The sequence below is a fragment of the Prorops nasuta genome, unplaced genomic scaffold (genome assembly GCF_024137725.1).
Source record: "Prorops nasuta isolate Cenicafe-Biocafe unplaced genomic scaffold, Cenicafe_Pnas_1.2 PNAS00006, whole genome shotgun sequence".
Classification (NCBI taxonomy): Eukaryota; Metazoa; Arthropoda; class Insecta; order Hymenoptera; family Bethylidae; genus Prorops; species Prorops nasuta.
The window spans coordinates 6,515,592-6,539,278 of record NW_027116803.1 but is presented as its reverse complement, the minus strand read 5'-3'; the positions used below and the strand labels follow the sequence as shown (position 1 = coordinate 6,539,278).

At 36.3% G+C, this 23,687-nt stretch overlaps 1 protein-coding gene across 1 annotated transcript in view; it reads left to right on the top strand.

Moving 5' to 3' along the window:
* Nucleotides 1–23,687, top strand: part of LOC136774559 (acetylcholine receptor subunit alpha-like) — a 77,540-nt gene that overhangs the window by 39,646 nt on the left and 14,207 nt on the right. The window contains exon 4 of the mRNA XM_066728945.1: nt 19,916–20,033. Coding sequence (XP_066585042.1) covers nt 19,985–20,033 — 49 coding nt within the window. The 5' untranslated portion in view covers nt 19,916–19,984. The remainder of the gene's footprint in view (nt 1–19,915; nt 20,034–23,687) is intronic.

Genomic DNA, 23,687 nt, shown 5'->3' with positions numbered 1-23,687 from the left:
ACGGTTTAAGATTATTTGCCAGTGACTGCATAAGCACCGACAAAGTAATATGTGCACACTGTTAACCAAGGGAGAATCTGTTGAGAATTTATTTCATCTTTTTGCCATTAACCTGCGCCTGCCAAGCAACAGGTGAATACATGCTTTCGCCATTTACATTTATCTCACTTTGCTAATGCGCTTGTCTAACTTAAGCGTTATAATAATGATGACTAATCCTCTAAATAAATTTTAAGAGCGATCTTCAACTCTCGCAATTATTTTCCACTCGAATCAACGCCTGAAATTTATCTGCGAGTTCTCGCTATCTTGGAACCTCGTAATCTTGCTTTTTTCTTGAGAGAGAGAGAGAGAGAGAGAGAGATACACAATAAAGCGTTTTGCACCATTAATATCATCATCTTATTATCGCCCGAATAATCGTAGCTTACTCCACTACTACTCATCCTCGTGCAGTCTGCTGAAAATAATGCTGATCTTGGCAAACGCGTATTATTGCTTATCGCGATATTGAGAATTCAGCCAATAAATCAATATTCATCGGGGATATATGTAATAGAAATATTCAATGGAAGTTATTGTTTTTGTCGAGGAAATGTAGGTTTATCGCTGTTAAGAGACATGGAATCGAGAGCAAGAATGCTCTCGTATCGGTAGTAAAGAGAACATTTTATTGAAATAACGTGTTTCGCATGAAAATATTTTCAATAGGTATGAAATTTATCGTTACGAATGAACGCGTATAATCAAAATATAAATTTTATTACAATTTGTATTACACGTAACACGGTTATGTCAGTTAAGAGTGGTGTACGATGAAATTCTCGTCTCTTGGAGATAACTAAATACATTAATTTTTTTTAATTATATACAAGTGCGATTAACCAAACGAGAGACTCGTACCTAACTAAGACTCTATGTGTAGGTTATTTATATTCACTACTGAAATTTATTTATCGGCAGCATCTAATCCCAGTGGCGAATAGCGAAGATCGAATTAAGATATGGTAAACCCTCGAGAAGATATATATATATATATATATATAGAGAGAGAGAGAGAGAGAGAGAATCAAGATGAATACAAGAGCTACATAGAGTGTAGGCTGAAATCGATAAAATCGAAACAAAAGATTATCTCTCAGCAGCAGTGAAGAGAATATTTTCCAAGACGAGAGAAGGATGATTAATTAAGTTGCGAGGGTATTTCTTAATGCTGCAGGAGTTTTTCTTCGAATTGAGTGTAAATGGAAGAAAAGTAGCGGCTGAGAAGTTTAGAAAATTTGAGGTGGGATAGAAAAGAGAGGAAATGGCAAAAGGACGGTACGAAAACTCCTACAAGCTCGCGCAAATGTACTCCCTGAGCGTTCACAAGTGCTAGACGCTCTTTCATCGTCTCACCCAAGAAGTTTTCCGCGTATACAATATAACGTAATAAGTGTGTCTACACGGTACACTACCACACTCTCAAAAGTTCACCTCGAGAAAAACTCCCGTTGTGCAGCCTACCCTCCTTTTTTTTCATCCTCTTTCAACCATCAGACGACTGGATGTCCCTTTCCACCGCTGGATGCAAATGTGTGCCATTTCTTAGGATTACAACTTCCTGACGTTTCACGTGTTAAAAAGAAAAAAATTGTATTTATGTATCCCTTATGTTGGCCTCGAGAAATGGCATGAATTTTAGCTTAAAGATCTGTCGTTTTTTTTATCTTAGGGGGATGGAATAAAATGAATGTGTTGAAGGAGGCAAGTGGCTTGAGTTTTGAGTGGACTGTTTCGGAAAGATTAATCGATCTTTGGATTAAAACTTTCCGACGTTTCAAAAAAATTGTACTCTATGTTCCTTTTTGGTCTCGAGAAATGGCACGAATTTTATCTCGAGTAAGGATCTGTCGTTTCTTTATTTTTAGGCGTATGAAATGAATTGAATGTTGAAGAGGGGGAGTAGCTTGGATCTTAAGCGAACGATTTCAGAAAGATTGATTGATCTTCGGATTACAACTTCCTTACATTTTATGTAGTACAACAAAATTGTATGTTTTTAATATCCTTACCTGGGCCTCGAAAAATGAAACGAGTTTCAGTTTAAAGTTTTGTCGTTCTTTATTTTCGAAAGGAAGAAATAAAACGAATGTTGAAGAGGAGTGCATGGAGTATCTCGAGTTTCGAGTAAGCAATTTCAAAAAGATTAACCGTTCTTTAAATTAAAACTTCTGGAGATCTAAAAAACAAAATATTTGGTATCCCCCATTGATCTCGATAAACAACAGGAATTTCAGTTTAAACAACTCTCGTTCTTTTACTCTATAGAGAAGAGAAAATAATAAAGTAAAGGCTGAAGAAAGAAAGTACCTCAGGTTTGGAACGAACAACTTCAGAAAGATTAATCGATCTCCAAATTAAAGTTTTCTGACGTTTTAAAAAAAATATATTTAGTATCGTTTATTATTAGCCTTGAAAAGTGACACGAATTGTATCCAAAAATGTTTCTTTTTTTTTTATTCTGAAGGAGATGCAATAAAATGAATGCATGAAAGAGGGGGTGGCCTGGGTTATGAGCGAATGATTTCAGAAAGATTGATCGATCGATCGATGTTTAGCGGGGATGATAAGGCGACGATCGGTAGCTGCCAGGACAAAGTCGATGGATGAGAAGGGAGAACGGCTTTAACTTCCAAGCTGGTAACGACGCTTAGGTCAAACGTCACGTTGAGTTACGGCACTTCCAGCTCCAAAGTTCGAAGCTTTACTTTGCGTCGGAGAGGCCCACGTGAGAGAACGAATTTCCCCTGTATATAGAAAAAAAGTGCTAAGAACAGAGGGGTGGGGGGAAAAGAGAGGGAAAAAGCCAGTTGGAGCGATGAACTCTGCTGCAGGAAGGTCACATGCATACGCGATCAGAGATAATAAGGAGAAAATCCTACGAGATGAGGTATAAAGGGAGAATAAAAATACAGATGTGGAAGTTTTAGAAAAATAGTATATCTGGAAAAGTGCTAGGGGAGGGGGGGGGGGTGGAAAAACGTAACGAATAGCCAAGTATAAGATTAAAGTTTAAACAAAGAAATTTTAAGCACCATTCAAGAGCTGTGTTATTTAAAACATCTGGTAAATGGAGCGAGTGTTTTTCTTTTTTCTTGTCCTTTAAACTGCCCCGAAGAGAATGGGAATGGATACGGTTTGCTCGAGGGTGAAAAAGCTGTGAAATTTAGGGATTATCTCGCACGGAGGAAGGACGAGTATTTTAAATATATATAGAAACAGGTGGAGTATAAGTGTGAGACGATAAGTATTAAAATCGCTCATGAGCTGCTCAGTTGCTGTGGAAAGCGTTTGTGGCGTGTTTATTACGGGTTATAATATATTATACGCACGAACAATAATTGTATAGCTTGGAAATCGTAGGTACTTATTCGGCCTCGATTACGGAATAGTGCCAATTTCGCGTACGATAATTAGCGACTCGTGCATGACTAATTATAATACTGTCGAATAATTTTTTTCCTCCCTGGACAGTGCTTATAAATGAATTTTAATTGGTTTAATTTTAAAACCACCTTTGTTCGTTTGAAACCAAAAACTATATAAACCATTAAACCTAACAGCTTGCAAATTCAAGCCCTCCCTCATTCTCGGAAAATTCATAAATTTGCATACCTAATAATTCCGCGAGCAAAAAATTTGGCATCCCTCGAAACGTACTTTTTGATTTCTCCCAACAATTTGCAATAAAGATTTGGATTCTTACCAAATTCTTATTGTCATATCCCGCCACAAAAGGGATCATTACGCGCACATTTGCTGAATCGTGTTTATCGAAACTTGATGGTTCAAAATTTCCTTGGGAGTTTCCACTGCAAGTAGAACAAGTCAAGCTTCGTCAGGACGCATTCACGTATAGTTCCAGCAGTTTCCACGTATTTAGCGTACATCCTACTTTACCACTTCTCTATATTCTGCATAATAGCGTTTGGTATAATTATCAAAGAAGAAATTTTGCAGTGGAAAATTTTGAAACAAGAATTAGGTATATAATTAAAGAATAATTTTCTTTACGACTGATGTTGAGTAATTCGTTTGGTGCTCCGAGAAAAACGCAAGGTGGAACAATTATTACGATAGTTTTCCTTTTAATGTTTGAGTTAGTTGGTGCTTGAGAACTTGGAAGGTTTTCGCAGCAATTTGTACAAGTCAAGCGTTGACGATGGTAGGTACGCATCCACTGTAACTGGAATTACATGAGGTGTAGCTGTGATAAGGATGGGTGGAGGAAGAGGGGGGAAGGGGGGGGGGGTAGGTGGAGTGAATTGTTGGAGTTACGGCAGTGTTGCTTACAGTTATACGTTATATGCAGCACCGCTGCGACTGAATTGCGCGAAAACTCATAAACGGAGCTTTCCTGCGACGAAATAAAAATTACGAGCGACTTTTGACCATCGCTCGCACGTAATACTCCTTCTCGCTCCCCCTCCACCGCCCTTCTGTCTTTATCACTTGTCATCTTTGCCCCGTTCAACTTACGGTCCCTCCAAGCCTAACCCTTTTTATTCATTCGTCTGTCCATCCATCTGTCTTCGTGCGTCAATTGAAAAACCAGGTCGTCTGGAAAGTCTTATATAGTCCGCAAGCTGGCGATCCACGCTACGTGACAGATTCCCTACGTTGCGCTACATTGTTCTTTTAATTCCTTATAAAACTCTTTTCAATCCCCCCCCCCCCCCCCCCCCAACCCACTCCACCTCCCACCACTCCGAAAAAATTCTCCAACTTCCTTCGTCAAACGTAGGGCAGAAATTTAATTCAACTGGAGATTAATTTTACCGGAAGATCGAGAAGCAAAATGATGGGCGTTCCAGCTGGGGAACGATCGAGAAACGATGAATATTGAGGGAAATTAGATTGAAATCGTAGAATCTCTAATTATCCCAATAGCTTGTTTATAAGTACCAATGAAAATTCTAACTGACGGTTGACCGTGTACCAATATCGAATCTTTGGCCTCGGTGTTAAATTTTTCGATAAATTTGTGTACAGTCCGGGACAAAAATATTCATCGACTGGATAATTAGCCTCGCAGAGGGAGTTGAATTATCCGTTCGAACGCTCGACGCTTATCTGTCGTACGGTTAAATGGTAAAGAAAAAAAGAAACTGTTGGGAATGCGAGTAAAGGAGCATTATATAGCAAAGTCACAATGTTATTTAAGTATTGCAGCGTGATAAGAGGCGCAGCTAAAAAACATCATTGTTGCGGTTGGAGCAGGCATAAAGTCAGGACGTTTTAAGAGAGTATATAAGCAGTATAAAACTGCTCAAATTTTTATTCTATCGTAGAAAGTTTAGGTAGTACAGGAATGAGGAATATGAAAAGGAGTTTTATGATCTCGGAACTGAGGCTAGGCAGGTGACTCTTCGAGCTTTAAGCTCGCTAAAGAATTCCTTCCACGAAGGATCTTGAGAAATACGATCCGAATGCGTACCAGAACTATTCACCTTAATAAAATTTAGATAAGATTTACCTGAAGGATCTCAATGCTAAATTTAAATATCTACTCTTATTTACTCTTATATATTTTCTCTCCTTTTAGTGTGTCACGTATATATATATATATATATATATATATATATATATATTATATATTCGTGGCTCAAATTGCGTTTCACCCTTTCACCAGCGACTAATATTTCCTCACGTCGGTGACGGGAGTAAGAAATCATCCCGGCAGAATCGAGAAGGATCCTTTTCAAATAAGTTTTTTGCAAGGACCACCGATTGATGGAGGAATCTTTGCAATCTTGGAATTCTATCCGCTTTATCGGCAGGGGATGACGATTGCGATCTCAAAATGCATCGTTCCTTTTTGCCCTAGCGAATAAATCTTTACATGCTAGAAATAGGCTGAGCGAGGAAATTCAAGCTCGACGAGTCGATAAAAATCATTCTGCCGGGTGAATGCTGCCCGCTGAAATTTGATAACGCTTTAAGTGATGCTTTGACGGTATCAACGTCAAAGTGTAGGCTACGAATGGAGAATGAGAGTCCCGGTGCAATGATACATAAGCTTTTCTAGAAAAAAAAAAAATGCATTTATTTTTGAAAAATAATCAAGAAATTTTCATTAAAACACAGTGAAAGTTCCTGCAATAATTTCTTTTGTACTTTATTTAATAACGATGGTGTGTACAAGAATATTTTTCGAGTGCTTCTCGTTTGGTTAAATCGTTTAAAGGGGAAAACAAAAGAAGTGTTCTGTCGGTAGTAATACGAACAAGAGAGTTAGGGGGGGGGGCGGGAAGTGGGGGGGGGGGGGGGGCGGTAAAGGAAAACGAGTAAGGGAAAGCATTACAAAGTAAAGAGAAAATATTATTATATCCACGTTCTCGCTTCAGGGAGAAAAATACTGACGGGTCTTTCCACGGCATTTTCAGAGTAATCACCGTTTTTCCTCGAACCATACGCCATTCGAGTATCGCTGTTCTATTTGACTTTACGATACGCAAGCTTAAAATCACACGGTTTTTTCAGCATCGAACAATAGTTATCAATACTTTAAGGGGCTGAAAATAAAAATAGTAGAAAATCGCCTGGCCTATCGATCGTTGGATTAATGAAACATTTAGTTTCGCGAAACGCACGAGGATGTGTTTTCTCGCGTATAGTTTATGCTTTAATGCGGTCGCAAAGTTGTACTGTATTTTGCATCGCCGTATACTTCTCGGAATGGCTCGTAAAATGGCAGGAAAAATAAAATGTTCCTCGCAGCAGCGCTTTCTATTAGCCTCCAGACTTACGCTTGTAACGCGCTCCCTGTGTGTTGTGTAATTCCGGAACCGGTGAATCGCGAATTCCCGCACCTCGACCTAAATTAATCATCGTGTTACATTCGCAATCAGCAGTCTGTCGTTGAAGAGTCCCATCGTCGACGCGTACATATATAGATATATATACACGGAGCAACGAGAACAATAAGCTATACCGGAAGTAGATAATAAAACATAAATCACAGGGATCAAAAGTTAATTTCCTCGTTGAATTTATGATTAGTTTCGGAAAAGAACCGCGAGGGTGTGGCTGAAGGATAAGTCGAAGCAGCTGATCCAACTCGACTCGTTCCAACAACGTCCAATTAATTCTCGCTCACGTAACTCGGGACCAGACAGCCACTGTTTAGAATCCCATTTCGAGCATCGGTAGGATATGCAAGGCCCCGTTATCCAAACGCAAAATTATCGATCTATACAGTATAATGACACATTTAACACGAAGAAAACCCTTTGGGACGAAAAGTAGAAAAATGTCCAAAAGTACTCGAGCAATAATTCCGACAAAGTTCTCTCGACGAGTGTCCTTGAAATTTTTATAAACCTCCATTTGTGTTTATCCTTCCTGCGAGGATCGTTAAATATCGATAAAACGAGCCCTTGCTCTCGCCAGGTTCGTTAAGGTCAGAAAAATATTCACCTGCGATATATATAAGACGAGTGAGCGAGTATGAATGAATGGAGAGTGGGTGTTACCAAAGCCACGTGAGAAAGCGTCGCTTGTGGCTGTGGCTGACACTGGGAAGCTGTTGGAAGGGTCGTAATATTGAAATTTTAGGCATGGGAAAGAGTTAGCGACTGGAACACGCTTTTTAAAGAAAGGGAAAATATCTATAGATATTGGGGGGATGCTATAGAGAGTATACATGGAGAAGCGTAGACTTTGAGAATTTATGTATAGAGCAGTGGGGGTAGGAGGGGGGAGTGAAGCTAGCACAGCGACGCATAACCCAATTTAGAGGAGAATACACAAAAGAGTGTTCGGCGATATTGAGCCGTGGGATGCGACCTACTTGCGACGGGGCGAATCACGGCCCTAACTTCTTCCACCCCTCTAGCCCCCCCCCCTCATCCTCCTCCGCTACCACCCTTCCCGCCCTTCAACCCCTTCGCCACTTGCCTCGTATTCAAGGAGGATCCCACCACGCTCCGGCTGGCCCTCGCCCATCACCGATTTCCAAAGACCAACTTGCTCCTCGTCGTATTCCCGTTCCTTAACCTTTCATCCCCTCCACCTTCATCCCCCGACGTGTCAAACGTTATGTGGAAACTCGAGGGAACGCACTCGGTGACAAATTTTTCCAATCGAACGTCCGCGGTACATCCCATGCACTTATCTGCTTCGTACGTCCGGTGGAATTGACGCTTCTGACCCGTCCCTGACTTGATTTGTGGCTCTGCGCTAGCCTATATATATATATATATATATTGTACAGGGTGGCACTGAGAAATTTCAATTTCCATCGCACAAGTATAAGTATCCTTTTGTGTCATATATACAGCGAAGGTTCAACGTTCCATTTAACGCTCATCCTGCGAATCGTGTGGGAGTGAAAGCGATGTATATGTGGTATAACGATGTCCTGTGTTTATCCATTAGCACGTTCAGCCTTGCGTGACCTCTACTGAATCACGTACTGCATTAATACTGGATAGCACAAGTCATAATTGCCTCAGTTTCCAAGGCTTATACACGTCTCGCTATAAATCCATTCCCATACGAGATTCGGTCGATTGTTGAGAACAAAAGAAAACATTCTTTTTCCAGAGAGCTTATTTAGTTGTGGTGTATACGTAGTGTATTTATATGATATGATTTAGTGTTTTTTCTTCTTTTATTGAGTGAACGTAAGAAGGTAATGGTTTGGAGTATAAAGAGAGAGAGAGAGAGAGAGAGAGAGAAATTGAGGCGATCCATACTCAGTAGACCGATACGTGAAACAGGCTTGTTCACTCACCATCTCACGTGCTTTCTTTTCAAAGTCTATTACGAGGTATACGCCGACCAAACGACGTTCCACCACCTTTTCCATCCGATTCAACAAACATTGGATCCATCGCCAACTCCGAATCGTATAGGCGAAAGACAAAATTAAGCAAGAATATATAGAGCGCGCGTCCATTATTGGATTGTTTTAATCGACATGAACGCTTTGCCGCAACTTTATCGCAGACCTTATTTGCAAGCGAGCGTTCCATCGACGATTTAGCGATTTCCACACCCATTAAACCCTATTTCAAGCAATAATCGTGCGAGAACTTTGCGATGCTTTGGAACACGCTTTATCGACACTTGTCCCTCATGCACACGGTTTATTGCGTTTTTACGAGGTGAATTACGATTAAACGGAATAGCACAGCCTGACCAAATCCGATTTCTTCTGGAATTCCCTTAAATTCCAATCTGATTAGGCCCAATTACCATTCTACGTCCTTCCCTACTTTTCAAATATTTTTTCCAAGCTGTCGTAAAGTATATATACGATAAGATTACGGAAATTGGAAATTGCGAGTTTTATTACACGCACGTTTAGTCTTTTACAACTGTACAAAGCAATGTTGGTCGCCTCGAGAAGAATCGGTACTTTTATGCCCTCTCGTTTTATTAGATGGAACATAATCTAAGATAATTTTCTCACTCCTGTACTTTCAGATATATATTTTATATTTAATATAAAAGTTTAGTTTGGAAATAATTAGCGAGGTGCAAATGACGTTGTTGTAAAGTGGTGGAGCCATTAATTATGGTTGGAGAGGAAAGTGACACGTGGAAAATGAATAAATGTTTGATGGTAGGTATAGGTTCGTAGACTTTGCAGAAGATTCGATTGTGGTGAGTCTCGCTTTCAGCCTGTGAAATTCCTTGGTGAGCCGCACGACGCTGTCGGCTTAAGCTGCGACTGCTTCTGTTTCCGATCGAGGTCCCTTGACGATCTCGCGGAAGCTGCTTCGTGGCTTCCCTATCCTCCCTTCTCAGCTCTCATCCTTCCCTCACAGCAGCGCCAGCGGCTTCCTAGTCGTGCATATGCTATAACGATCTCTTCCTAAAGTTCCGGAAGCTGTGTGAAACTTTTACGTGAAAAATTTGAATATTTTTTACGTCTGGTGTAACGCTTTGATTTTCATTCGTTTTCGTATAAGAGACTATCCTTTGATTAGATTGTAATTAAAATGGTATTAGAAAGAATAATGGAGATTCTTGTCTTTTCCCCATCTCAGCTTCACTAAATCCTTAATATTGGTTTCTTTATAGAATTTTGGAAGATGTGTAAAATCTTTACACGATTGATTTGATTTTTATTTATTTAAAGAGTAACTTTGATTTTTATTCATTTTGGACTATGAGAAACGAATTGATGAAACTGTAATTAAAATGGTATTAAAATGAATAATGGAGATTCTTGTCTTTTCCCCATTTCTGCTCCACTAAATTCTTAATATGCTATAATGGTTTCTTTGCAGAGTTCTGAAAGCTGTGTAAAATCTTTATATGAAAATTTTGACTTTTTTTTTATATGTGGTGTAGCTTTTCGATTTTGATTCATTTTCGTTTAGGAAAAATAGTTTGATAAGACTGTAATCAAAATGGTGCTAGAAAGAATAATGGAAATTCTTATATATTATTCTTCTTTAAACTCGGTTTGCACGGATTTCCTAAAGACGTGCATATGCTACAACGTTCTTTTTATAAAGTTGAGGAAACTCTATAAAAGTTTTACGTGAAAAATTAGGATTTTTGAGATATAGAGTGTACCTCTTCGATCTTGATCCATTTTGGTCTGTGAGAGATCGTTTGATGGGAGAGCAGTTAAAATGGTGCCAGAAAGAATAATGGAGATTCTAGTCCGTTCCCACCTCATTTGCATGTGCTTTCTGTAATCGCACACATTATTATGTAATAAACTTTTCTTTTTAGACTTTATGAAGTTATATAAAACTTCTACGTGAAAAAATTGAATGTTAGTTTTAGATATGGTGCACTTTTTCTCGATTTAGATTCATTTTGGTCCGAAGGAAATCATTCGACGAGACTAGTTAAAATGGTTTTAAAAAGAATAATGGAGACTCTCCCCTTTACCTTACCTCAGTTACACTGGCTTCTTACATTCTTACATATGCTATAACAATTTTTTTACAGCTCCAAGAATAATATTAAGCTTGTACATGAAAAAATTAAATTTTAGTTTCAAACATACATATATATATATATATAGTGCACTCCTTTCGACTCTGATTCATTTTGGTTGGAGAGAAAAGGCTTGATGAGACTGTCGTTAAAACACTGTTAGACAGGATAATGGAGATTGGCCAGTGGTCTGGATTCTACCCAATAATTATATTTCGTTCAAAACTTTTTCGATATCGACAAGCTGCAGCCTGTTAACCTTTTTCTCTTTCTAAGAACATTCGACAGATACAAGGCACCTTCGTCACTGTCAGTAAATCGTCGCTCCGCAATTGTCAAATCTTTCTCCCAATATCGAATACAAAACAAATCCAATATTGGATTTGAAAAATTATTTCAAGCGTGCTAGCATAATCCCTTTAAACCAACATGGACACGTGTAGCTTGATTCAGTTTTCATTTCAAATTTAACTCTGACATTTTCAACATAGGAAACAATTATTTGTTAAGCCCGTCGAATAACTGTTTCGTTAAATATAAATATGCATGAATTGAGGAGAAAAAATATGGGGCTCTGTGGAGAGAAACTCTTTCATCAAATAATGTTTCCTCCATAAAAAGAGATAATCGTTTAATATTTCTGCTTTACAGCCTTTCCCAGGCGTTTAGATTACTAAATTAAATCTGCTGGATATATGAAAATTTGAAAAACTGGCTCAACTAAATAGTTTATTGCATCTTTGAAAGCAGTTTTTAAGTAATATTGAAATTTCATATTTACAATATTTTTAAATAAGATTTTTCTCCTCGCACGATAAAGAGCATATTCATATAATATTATGAAAACACAGAGAGTAATCGAATACCGAAAACCAGTCAATTATTTGGAAAATCGGTGATTATATTCAGCGAATTGTTTGGACAATGCGCTATTTTTATGGTAATTGCTGGGGTGGCGCACGGTAATATTTTCAGCTGAGCCAAGGGAAAATCCCGACAGATATGCCAGCCCCACCAATTTTTCGCGTAGCCTTGATAACGAGCTGTAACGCACTTTGCCCACCGATTTAAATCTTCTCCGGAGACAAGTGAAAAAACCTGCCTATAATTCATTTTGTTCTAAAACAAAAATACTTTTACAGCTATCAATCCCTGTCCGTTTCTGCTCAAGTAAAATAATTGCAAAGTAATTATATATATATATATCGATTTAACAAATATTCATTTTAAATCAACATAATTATATAACAACCCCTTTCGTAAAATGTATCTTCTAACGAGGAGAATAAAAGTGATAAAAGTGATAAAAGTAAAGATTTTATATGTTCATTTTGCAATAGTCAGCACTCCTCGCCTTTCCTTTGTAATTATTAAATTATTCGTCTAAAAAATTTTGCAGAGGAAAATGATATAATATTGCTGAGAGGGTAGCATTTTGCTGATAGAGTAAAATACTGGCGTTAAAAGGGGTAAATACAGAAGAATTCAGGCGGTAAACAAAGAAGAGGGTTTTTATAGTTGTGAAATATTCTCTCGAAAGGGATTGGCGCGTGTTCTTAAATCACAGGTTGGTTACTTTGCTAGCCCCTTGCCAATTCATCTCCCCCATCTCCCCCATCTCTCTCTCTCTCTCTCTCTCTCTCTCTCTTTCCCTCTGTAAAAAGAGATTTATGAATTTAATAACGGTTGACCATCCCTGCTGGAAATAATTAGAACGATGCAATCACCTAGCAGCCAGAGTTAAAAATCGCGAATGTTCGCCACGGGAAAGCATCTAGACGAGCAAAAGGAGAAAAATATTTTCCCGTACTGTTTTCACCAGCTTTTCCCTCATCATACAGTTAATTATATCAAAGACCCTATTCGAAGCCCTGAAAAACATTCAAAAACAAATAAGAAATACTTTAAATTCACTGAAAAGAAAAGTATATAATTTTTCAGTTTATCTTTATAAATTTCTAATTCTAGTCCGAGATTAATTTCAGCAATACCCTGTACCTATATAAAACATAGTCCACACGTTCATTCTAAATAACTTCTGCAGCATGTATCGCACGATTTTTTTTACAGAAAGTTATTTACGTTGCGCAATTAATGTATAGTTTTTATAAGTGGAAATTGCTTTGGATATTCAAACATCACATTTTGCACAATGCAAACGTTAGAAATTATTTAGGGTGAAAGAAATATACTTGGACCACCCTATACATGTACAAAAATAGAGCGAAAGAAATAATTTCGTTGCTTTGCAATATTCAGCTCGATAGTTTTAATTTCTAAAAAGAGATAATGGTTCGATTCGATGTAAAACGTGTTAGAATACAGAGTTCACCGACTTCGTTTCTCAATTATCCATAACCAATTGACAGAGTATCGATCTTGTTTTATTTCAAATACACCGCTTTGTTGCACGAATGTCATTGAATTATTGCTTGATTCATGTAGTCTCCTATTTGCATTTCCCCAAACAGAAACAACGATTAACGATCCACTGTGAAGCTGCTTACTGTTTACTGAACACACGAGACGTTTCTATGTAACTTCATCATAATCCATGATGTAAATTGTTAATTAGAATAATTTTCGTACGGATAAGACTAGTAGCTTGGCTATTTGATAAGCAATTCTCATAAGAATTTAAAATAGTACAAAACAAATGAGAATGCTCTAATTTTCTTTATATATAAAAATATAAATTATTAAACAATTCAGATATAGTGCATAAAGTTGTTTTTAATCGAGCCAAGTGAGGGATGATAGTATTACGCATAAGACAGTCCAACAAATTCAAAGCTTTGACTCTCGAGCAGAATGATTGACCGTCCAATTTATCGCATAATACCTAGTAATACTTTAGGGACAAAAATAGCGGTAAACCGGTTAAATGGTCGTTGGAGAAGGAAAAACAAAAGGATAACTGGACTTGTTGAAATAGGAAGACCACGTCGCGAGGGAAGAAAAGTCAAATTGGTTGTGAGAGAGAGAGAGAGAGAGAGAGAGAGTTTATATGAAGTTGAAAATCAGGAATCTGAGACTGAAGGGAATTACGAGGAATAATGGGAAATTCTACTCATAGAGAAGAATATAAGTAGGATCATCATGAAACGTTTTTAAAGTTTTGTCCACAGCAACTTTTCTCAATGGCCAATTAAATATCTGCCTGTCTCTTTCCATCCTATTCTACTTTTCCATTACAGATATAATATAATATACATATCCTTTCTCCTTTACGTCTAGTTACGTAAAGAGAAAGAGTCTCCTACGACGATTAATCTAATCCTCCAACGATATTAATTTTCATACGTCGTCGTCCGACTCTCCGAATGGAACTCAAACAGCGGCCCGTGCTTGGAAACTTTCATCCAAAGCTTCGACTTTCCATGGAGGGTGGCAATTAAAAAACTGTGTTAGTCTCGTAAGATTATTCTTAACCGCCCAATGACGTTACAATCCTTCCCCTTCCGATTCCAATTACTCCTCTCGATTCCCCTCTTTTATTTTGCACAGTTTCCCATCCTAATCACTCCCGAGCATGATTATCACTGAGCCAGATAATTTCTCATTGACCTTGAAGCTAGAAATGCTCGAGCAATGAGCCATCGGAGGGTGAAAACGCCCCTCGAAGCATCGGCGGTTTCAGCTTGTTTGGCAGTTTCGCGGTGAGACTACTTCTTTTTGTTTCCTTTCTGCACAGTGAAAGAAACTCCTGCCTAGCCTATTTGGCAATGGAACTGCCTTTTCCACTGAAAATCTTTTAAATCCGCAGAGACAGCAAGCAGCGCTAACAGCAATTTCACTCACGCGTGTTAAACCGAAAAAATAAAATATATTATCGGAGTTTAAGTGTTGGAGCAGCAGCTGGCCAGGTGAGAAGAGGAATGATAATTTGAAATACAAGGAGAGAACTGTGTGGAATAGTCGAGTATATTTTTGCATTAATTAAACACTTGAAGAGCCTTGTGGAATTTTCTACAGACGTTGTTAATTTTACAGTACAATAGCCTCAATATCCAAGATTGATGAGTGAGCGTTTTAAAAAATGACTGTTGCTCATGATTGTCGTAAATAATTATTACTGATTTTGCAATGCAATATTCATTATATCTAAGATGTGGGAAAGAAATGTTTTACAATTATTTTAGTATAATAACCCAGAGACTCTCTGGAGAGATTATGATTGACAATTACTACTGATTTTTTAGTTCAATATCTAATATCTAAGCGAGAAGTGAACGTTGCAAAAGAGGCCGTATCATGGGGGATAATTATAAGCAATTACTACTGATTTTGCTTTGAAATACCTATAATATTTCAGAGATAAGAAGAAGACGTTTTAAAATGACTTTAGCATGAATTAATAACCCAGAGGCTCTCTGGAGAGATTATGACTGACAATTACTACTGATTTTCTAGTTCAATACGTAATATGCAAAAGCAAGAGCAAACGTTATAAAAAAAAATATCGTGTATAAAAATGACAAACAAATATATTCAATATCCGATTCGCTAAAAGAGAAAATTGTAAAATGGTCAAATACATCTTTGTGTGAACTAAAAGCACAAAGGCTCGTGTGAAAGATTGAAACAGACAATTACTGCTGATTGTACAATGAAATCCTCCCCAAATATCCAAAATACAAGATGGAAATGTTGTAAAATGATAAAGTATAATTTTACATGAATTAAATACCCAAAGAATCTCGTTCTCCTGATTATGACAGACAATTACTACTGATTCTACAATTCAATACCTCTAATATCCAAAAGGCGAGAAGAGAACGTTGTGAAATGATCAAGTATATTTTTACATGAATTAAAAACTCAAAGACTCTCGTGGATGATTGTGACAGACAATAACTACTGATTCTGCAGCGGAATACCCGATATCCAATACCGAATTCCGACAAGTTCCAACTTATCGATCCATATAGGTACAGCGTGCCAACACGTAATTCTTACGATGTTATATATAGGGCCGCCTATATATTATATGGAAATTTCTGGTGAAATATATTTTTAAAATTTGTTTAAAAGTATAATATAATTGTTATTTTTTTAAGATATTCCATAAGTTCTTTATTTTTTTCTTGGGTTAAGTTAGTGAGCAAAGATAAAGAAAGCCACGAAATGCACCTCATTGAAAGAGCTTGCATAGGAAAGGGGTGGGGAGGGGGGGGGGGGTGGATAGTGAAAGGTAAGGGTTATTACGAAATAACGGGATATTGGCACTAGCTCGACCTCGCTTCAACTCCAGATCGAATATCCGATAATAATAAGTGGCTGCCAGTCATATCGTGCAACCCCTTCTGCCACCTTCCACCCTTCTCGCGCCATCTACTTCTCCCCTTTCACTCTTATCGCCAGAAAAACATAGGGAGGGACAAATAAGAAATTCGAATTTATCCAGAAACCCATTTGAAACATGTAAGTACAATTTTCAACCCTCGTTCACAAAGTACCAAATTTATTTATAATAAAATAAAGCATACGTGTGCGTATAATTTAAGTGAGCCATTCAACATTATTATTTTATCCTCAGAAAAATAACACGGCCATTGAAGAAAGGGGTAAATGAAGAGGAAAAAATGTGTGTTCGACGTGGCGTGTATATATCAATTATTATTATTCGAAACGAAATCTACTTTGGGGTAGTTTTTCCTCCTGTTTGCGTCCATTTTTATTTGTTAATAGTGCTTTATTGTACGATCCTGGTCAATCGTGTACGAAAAGATGACGAAACACGCTTAGAGCAATCGATGAAAATCGCGCTTCGTTTGTTTCCAACTATATTTTCGATTCACTGACTGGATTTGACGAGTGTTTGTCGGTGTGTATCCACTTCGAAGTATAGAAAAAAAATTATTGATCACCATAGCTTGATTCATCGTTGATATTTTATAGACTGGTTTTCTTATCGTTTTTATGACTCGAGACACTGGAGAAATTGAACAGCTTATTTTTGAAATGTCTTATCTGACATATTTCAGTTCTGTAATAATTTATTTAATTTCACTATCCATATATACGCGCTAAAAATTTCTCTGAATACATACGATACTATTGAGCAAGTGATAATGATCAAATTTATACTGTTTATTTGATTTTTCAGTAGTATAGGTATATACAATTTAAATTTATACTATTGAAAAAATAAACTGTTCGATTATTCCTATATGTATAGGTGAATTTTGTGAGACATAGATTAGAGCAGAAATGATTGTTTCGAGGATATAATAGGGAAACGAGAGATCGAGAGACAAAGTTTGCTGTATTGAAAGGGAGAGAATATATGTATATGTGAGAGATTTTGAAAGAGTTTGTCACGTGTTTACATTGAAGATTCAGGTGAGCGCTTTGGCAGAAGTGGAATCTGCCTTGTAGAAAAATTTGGAGTTCAAGCTGCAGGACGAGGAGGCGTGTCCTAGTGAAAAATATAAAAGAGGAATGCAAAAGGTGGTAGAGATAAAGTGTACGTTGCTGAAGTGGGGGGGAGGGGGAGGGGGATATCGGCGAGAGCGACGAGCGAGCTTTTTCTCTCACGGATAAACGAGTATCGTGCTTGTTTCCACTGCCGCTTTTTGCAATTTAAAGCAGAGCAACGTCGACCTCCACCCCTTCACCCCTTTCCCCTTACCCCTTCACTCTTGTTCACCAACGATAACGATACATCCCCTCCCCCCTCCCTTCCACCTATTTACCCCCAATTATATGAAAAGATTCGGTATATACTTTAGTCTCAATTATCTGCAATAATTTGCCAAACATTTGTCTTCGCTCTTTTTTCTCTTTTCCATTCGACTGCACACCCCTTAAACTTTCAAAACATTCGGTGGAATTTCGTGAAATTGGGAGGGAACGGGACAGGGGCGGTGCTTAAATTTTATTTTCGATAATGAGAAACGAGAGTTGAGAAACAACGAATTCCAGGGAGGCTATGGTATAGTATAGTATCAATTTAGTTCAGTTTCAGTAGCGAAACCCCGGGATAAATGCGACCGTGAGGAACATCGAAAATTCACTTGGCAAAGAGTATCTTTTTAAAGCGGATCATTGAATTAAAAAGGAGAGAGAAAGGGGGGTTTTGGATTGGTCAAGCTTTCACCTAAGTACAGTAGTATATGAAATCCTTATAACGGTACTTCCAATCTTAATCGTTTACTTTCCGCCACTGCGAGAATCGAACAAAGAGAAAGAAATACATAAACGATTGAACTTTGAACAAAGAAATCGACTCGGTTCTACTTGCTCCTTGATTCCTTAACGAGCAATGAAGATATTTCTTTGAAACTCTTTATGATACTTTTTAACATTTTTATATCGTTATATGCCTATTAAAAAACATACTTTTGCTAAATAACGTTTTGCATTGTAATATTACCTTAGAGGTAGTAATGCAATATTTTCCTGCTGAAGTCGATTACTTTCTCCCATTGTGAGAATCAAATAGAGAACGAAATAAATAACCCATTGAACTTTGAACAAGGAAATACACTTGTATTTTTCTCTGAAATTCTATTATGATACTTTTTAGCATTTTTATATCGTCGTATGTCTATTAAAAAATCTGCTTTTGCTAAATAACGTTTTACATTGTAATATCACCTTAGTCGTAGTAATGCACTATTTTCCTTCGGAAAGTCGTTTACTTTTCCCAGTATGAAAATCGAGCAGTGAAAGAAATAGATAAACTATTGAACTTTGAATAAAGAAATAAACAGATATTTCTTCTCAAATTCTTTACGATACATTTTACAATTTATATATTCTTATGCCTGTTAAAAAATCTACTTTTGCTAAATAACGTTTTACACTGTAACATTACCTTAGTCACAGTAATGCAATATTTTTCTTGGAAAGTCGTTTACTTTCTCCCATTGTGAAAATCGAATAGGGAAAAAGAAATAAATAACCCTTTGAACTTTGAACAAAGAAATATACAGATATTTCCTCGGAAATTCTATCATGATACTTTTTAACATTTTTATATCGTTATGCATATTATTAAACAGTATATTTTTGCTAATAACGTTTTTCACTGTAACGTTGCATTTCGTTTGGTAATGGAATATTTTCCTCGCAAAATTAATCGTTTACTTTTCTCCACTGCGAAAATCGAACAGAAAGAAAAATAAATAATTGAACTTTTAACAAATATGTATACAGGTAGATTACATCTAAAATTTTTTATGATACATATATTAATATTCTTATATTATTACACCTATATTAAAAAACCTGCTTTTGCTAAATAAAGTTTTTCTACTGTGACGTTGTATTTGGAGTGGTAATGCAGTATTTTCCTCGCAAAGTTAATCGTTTACTTTCTTCCACTGTGAAAATCGAAAAGAGAAAGAAATAAATAAACGATTGAACTTTGAACAAAGAAGTCGATTCGGTTTTACTTGCTCTTTGATTCTTTAACGAGTAATACAGATATTTTCTCTGAAATTCTATGAGGATACTTCGTAAAATTTTTATGTCGTTTTGCCTATTAAAAAAAATCTACTTTTTCCAAATAACTTTTTACACTGCGACGTTAGCTCTAGCGTGGTAATGCAGTATTTTCCTCGCAAAGTTTTTCGTGCTCTCTGCCCCATGACACTGTATTAATAAAAACAAATTAGATATAGTATATACACTACACTATATATACTATATACAGCTGAAAGCAATTTTAAGTACGGCTGGATGAAAGTTTTCTTGCGCGTGTTTAAATGTGATAAAAAAAAAAGATCGTCAACGAGTGGATTAAACATATGCTGAGGCAAATGAAACTGTGAAAAATGGAGAAGCAGGTCATCGTGGAGTGAAAGTTGATCGAGCGTGAGATTGCAAGACTTTGAATAAATTTTCTTTTAATTATTAACTCCATCCCTTTTGTATCCTAACTTAATTACTCGGTGGTAGCAATATTATGATAGAGTTTTCGTATGAAATTAAATGTTGGATCAATCAATGTTTGTTCCAGTGCAAGAAGTAAGGGATCGTGAAGAGAGGGGGACGAGAAGAAATGAGGTGGACGTGACACAATGACATAATGAAGAGCCTGGTGGGGATAATGTGGATTGTGTTGGTGCTTATATCAGGTGAGCGGTAGAGATTAATAATTATCCTCCATTTAAGCGCTTTTTACCTTAAGCTTTCACCTTCTTGTTAGGATTAATATGAGGTTGAAGGACAATTTGACGGCACGCGTGTGCTTGTAAAGGATAATGGAGAAAATAGAGAGAGAGAGAGAGAGAGAGAGAGAGAGAGAGAGAGAATAAGGGATAGAGAAAGCGTGAAATTCATAAATGTTTCAGAAGAAACGAGGCATTCGATATTTACTCTCGACATTACCAACGATATGTACTCAACTCGAGTCGGTCGGATGTCGCCGGATAAAAGCATTTCCGCCCCTGTCTAACCACTGCAAATGCAATTTCTACCATTTTCCCATCGCGTTTCCCATCTTTTTATTACTACATTAATTTCATCCCATTAAATTCACATTGTTACGTTGCATGGTTTGTTTAAACATTCTCGTTCTTTTGTACAATTTGCTCTCGGAGAATTGTAGAAAAAAGGACGGGAATGAGGAGATTCTGTATCTGCCGCTAAGTAGTTATACCTGATATAAATCGGACAAATAGTACAGTAATACTACTGAAAAGTATCGTATCTGCTGTAAACACTCGATGAAGTAAATTGACATATAAATTATTATTAACATTTGTTAAATAGCTAATAATTCGTATCCTGAATATTTAATTTTGAATAAAGGACGAATATCATTAACGTTTTAATAATTGGTAATAATTTAAAATTCATTTTTTACGTTTATTAAATCGAATACTAAATGCATAAGTTATTTGTTTAAAGATATGAAAGATTCAAGAGTGACGAAATTAGTTTTTATATGACTTCATTGTGTCTGTTCAACTATATATTCATTAATTAAATACTGGATGATCCTTTACACGAACTCGTACATTGAATATGAAAACCACTTTGCCTGGACCGTGTGCTAAATTTTCTCTCCACTATAGGATTTACATAACCGATTAAGTTTTAATGAAACGCGGTGTTCTCTATTGTTGAACTATTAGCAATTTGAAATAAACAAACGATGGACTAACTATACTATAAATAAAGCAGGCTATGTACATTAACCGATCGAAATATTGACGATCCTGTGAATTGAATTCACACAGTCATCTTGTTCATATTTACATTTGTATTTATAGAAATTGAATTTGATACGAGAGCTGTCAAGAGGATGTCCTTAAAGTTATAGGGTAACGTGCCAATTACGACCACCCATCCATGTTCACTGACTGTTTTATAGCTGCAGCTAGAGCTATCTTATAATTCTGCCTACGAAAATAAATATAAATATTATAAGTGTACTTGCCAATATCTGACTGACCGAAATATAATATAATACATCAAAGATTTTTGCAGTTAAAACTGAAACTGCTTTATAAGTCTGGCTACAAAAATACATACACATATTAAATGTACTTGCCAATATCTGACTCTGGCTGAAATAATATAATATTATATAGGAATATTTTAGAAGTTCCTTTTTATATATCGCGTTGTTTAATTTTCGTTTCTAGAAATTTGCTTCGAGTGTCCATCAGATTCAATTTGAACATTGAAGCCGTTAGGATGAGGACCAGCAAAACTTCTTTTCTCGTAAATGACAAAGGATGATATTTTAAACGTAAATCGGCTTTAGACTCTGTTCACCAACGTTTTGGAAGGAGCTAAAATTCTGATGAGGTGACTTGAAATGAGATTCGAAACTTGTTTGAAGTTCAGTTGAAAATTCGCACAAGAAAACTGTAGGACAGAGTAATGAGGGTCGTACGCCCCGAGATTGTTCCTTTGGTACTGGTGTTGTTTCTGTCAAACGAGGGGCAATGTACAATTGGGAGAATAAAAAATAGAATCGTCTCATTTCTTTTCAATACTTTTATTATTATTAATATTAGTAATTTTTAATATTATTTCTATTTGAAGGTTCTACTAAGATATTTATATTTATATGAATTTTCGACAATGACAATTAAGGTTCCTTTATACAATTTTCCAGATTGAAAGATCTGTTGACGTATCAAAATAATTTAGTTCAATATTATATAAATCCTAATAATTCCTCTCAAAATCTTCTTATCCCTATTATCCCCATGCCTAGGTAATATTGTTTAATATATTACAAATTTTCTGTTAACATAAACTTTGAGGGACTATAAAGTGGGAATTGTTAAAGGAATTTAATGAAAATACTGGTAAATTTAAATTATCTTATCTTAAAAATGTTTTTGTTATCTGAATGATTAGTTTCATTATGTAATTGAATAATTTTTTGAAAGTCTAGTTAAGTATTTCTATATTATTTTTATATAAAATGTAATACATTATTCTAAAATCTAATTAAACCTGTAAAAACAAATCAAGTTCTGCTAGATTGCTAGAATTTCGCACTGCGGATCGCCATAATCAGTTGCTTCATTGAATCTCCCAAATCAGAAGATCTATAAACGTATTAAGTAAGATGGTGTAGTCCAAAATTGAATTCTGGTAATTTCCAGAAAATTTTCCCTTGTCCCTAGTTTCCTATCGATAGAAGAATTCCCATTAAATCCTCATTAAAAGGCTTAATTACCGCAGTGTAAACGCTCAAAGCTTAAGTAATTTGTGGGAATTTTTTTAGAATAAAAATATTGCATCGAACATTTTGAAACTTTGAGAATATATTTACCTATATATAAAATGCACAATATCATATTTTTTTTTAAAAAAAATATTGAAATGCGAGCAACTTGTACGCTGTCATCGGAGAAACAAAAAAAAGTTCTTCAACTGCTGACGTATTTCCGATCGCTATAGTGGATGGAATAAAAAGAAAAAAAATATGTTAAATTAGAATGAATTCTCCTCACAATGACCTAGAATTTTCGACAAATATTAAAATTATATAAAATGGCATAATTTTGAAAAAAAACAATCTGTTTCTTACCTAAAAGAGTAATCGTTTCTTCGATAGCAAGTCAACATTTGTCATCCAATCAAAAATATCCCGTTATTACGGAATAAAAATATTCAAGAAAAATCAATTAAAATTTCAAGTCAATTGTATAATTGCTCTTTATTCTCGAATACACAAACTGTCTGAAAAGGCTAAAAAAAACGATTTTTCAAACGTGTCACACTGTGGTAGAGTCCCTCGATCAGTAACGGAAAGAGGAACATCAGGATTTTTCTGTTTACGTGAATTTTCAGAGACGATCATAACCGTTTGCTTCATCAAATCTTCCAGATCGGAAGAGCTGTAAACGCGTTAAAATAGGTGCAGTTGAAAATTGAATCCTGGTAATTTCATCGTACAGACAAGAATCGATGCTAACCTAGTATCCTTCTTCCCCCCTCTTCTCTTTTCTACTCCTGCCCACCCTCCTTTGGTTATCTACCCTCCCCTACACGCCTGTTTGTGGTTTGTCGGTATACTCGATGAGCAAACGACAATGTGCCCCTGTATGCAGAAGCCCGAACGATTATCGTCGGTTAGAATCTATTCCAACATCACCACAAAATATCCTCCTTATTTTTCCAATCTTTCACCAATTTAATTCTCTTTAACTACGATATATCCAATATCATCCTATTTTATTTTCTATGAATAATAATTCTGGAAAACTGAAAATTGTATCAATTTAAAAGAAAGAAATTTTATTATAGTTTGGGGAAGGACG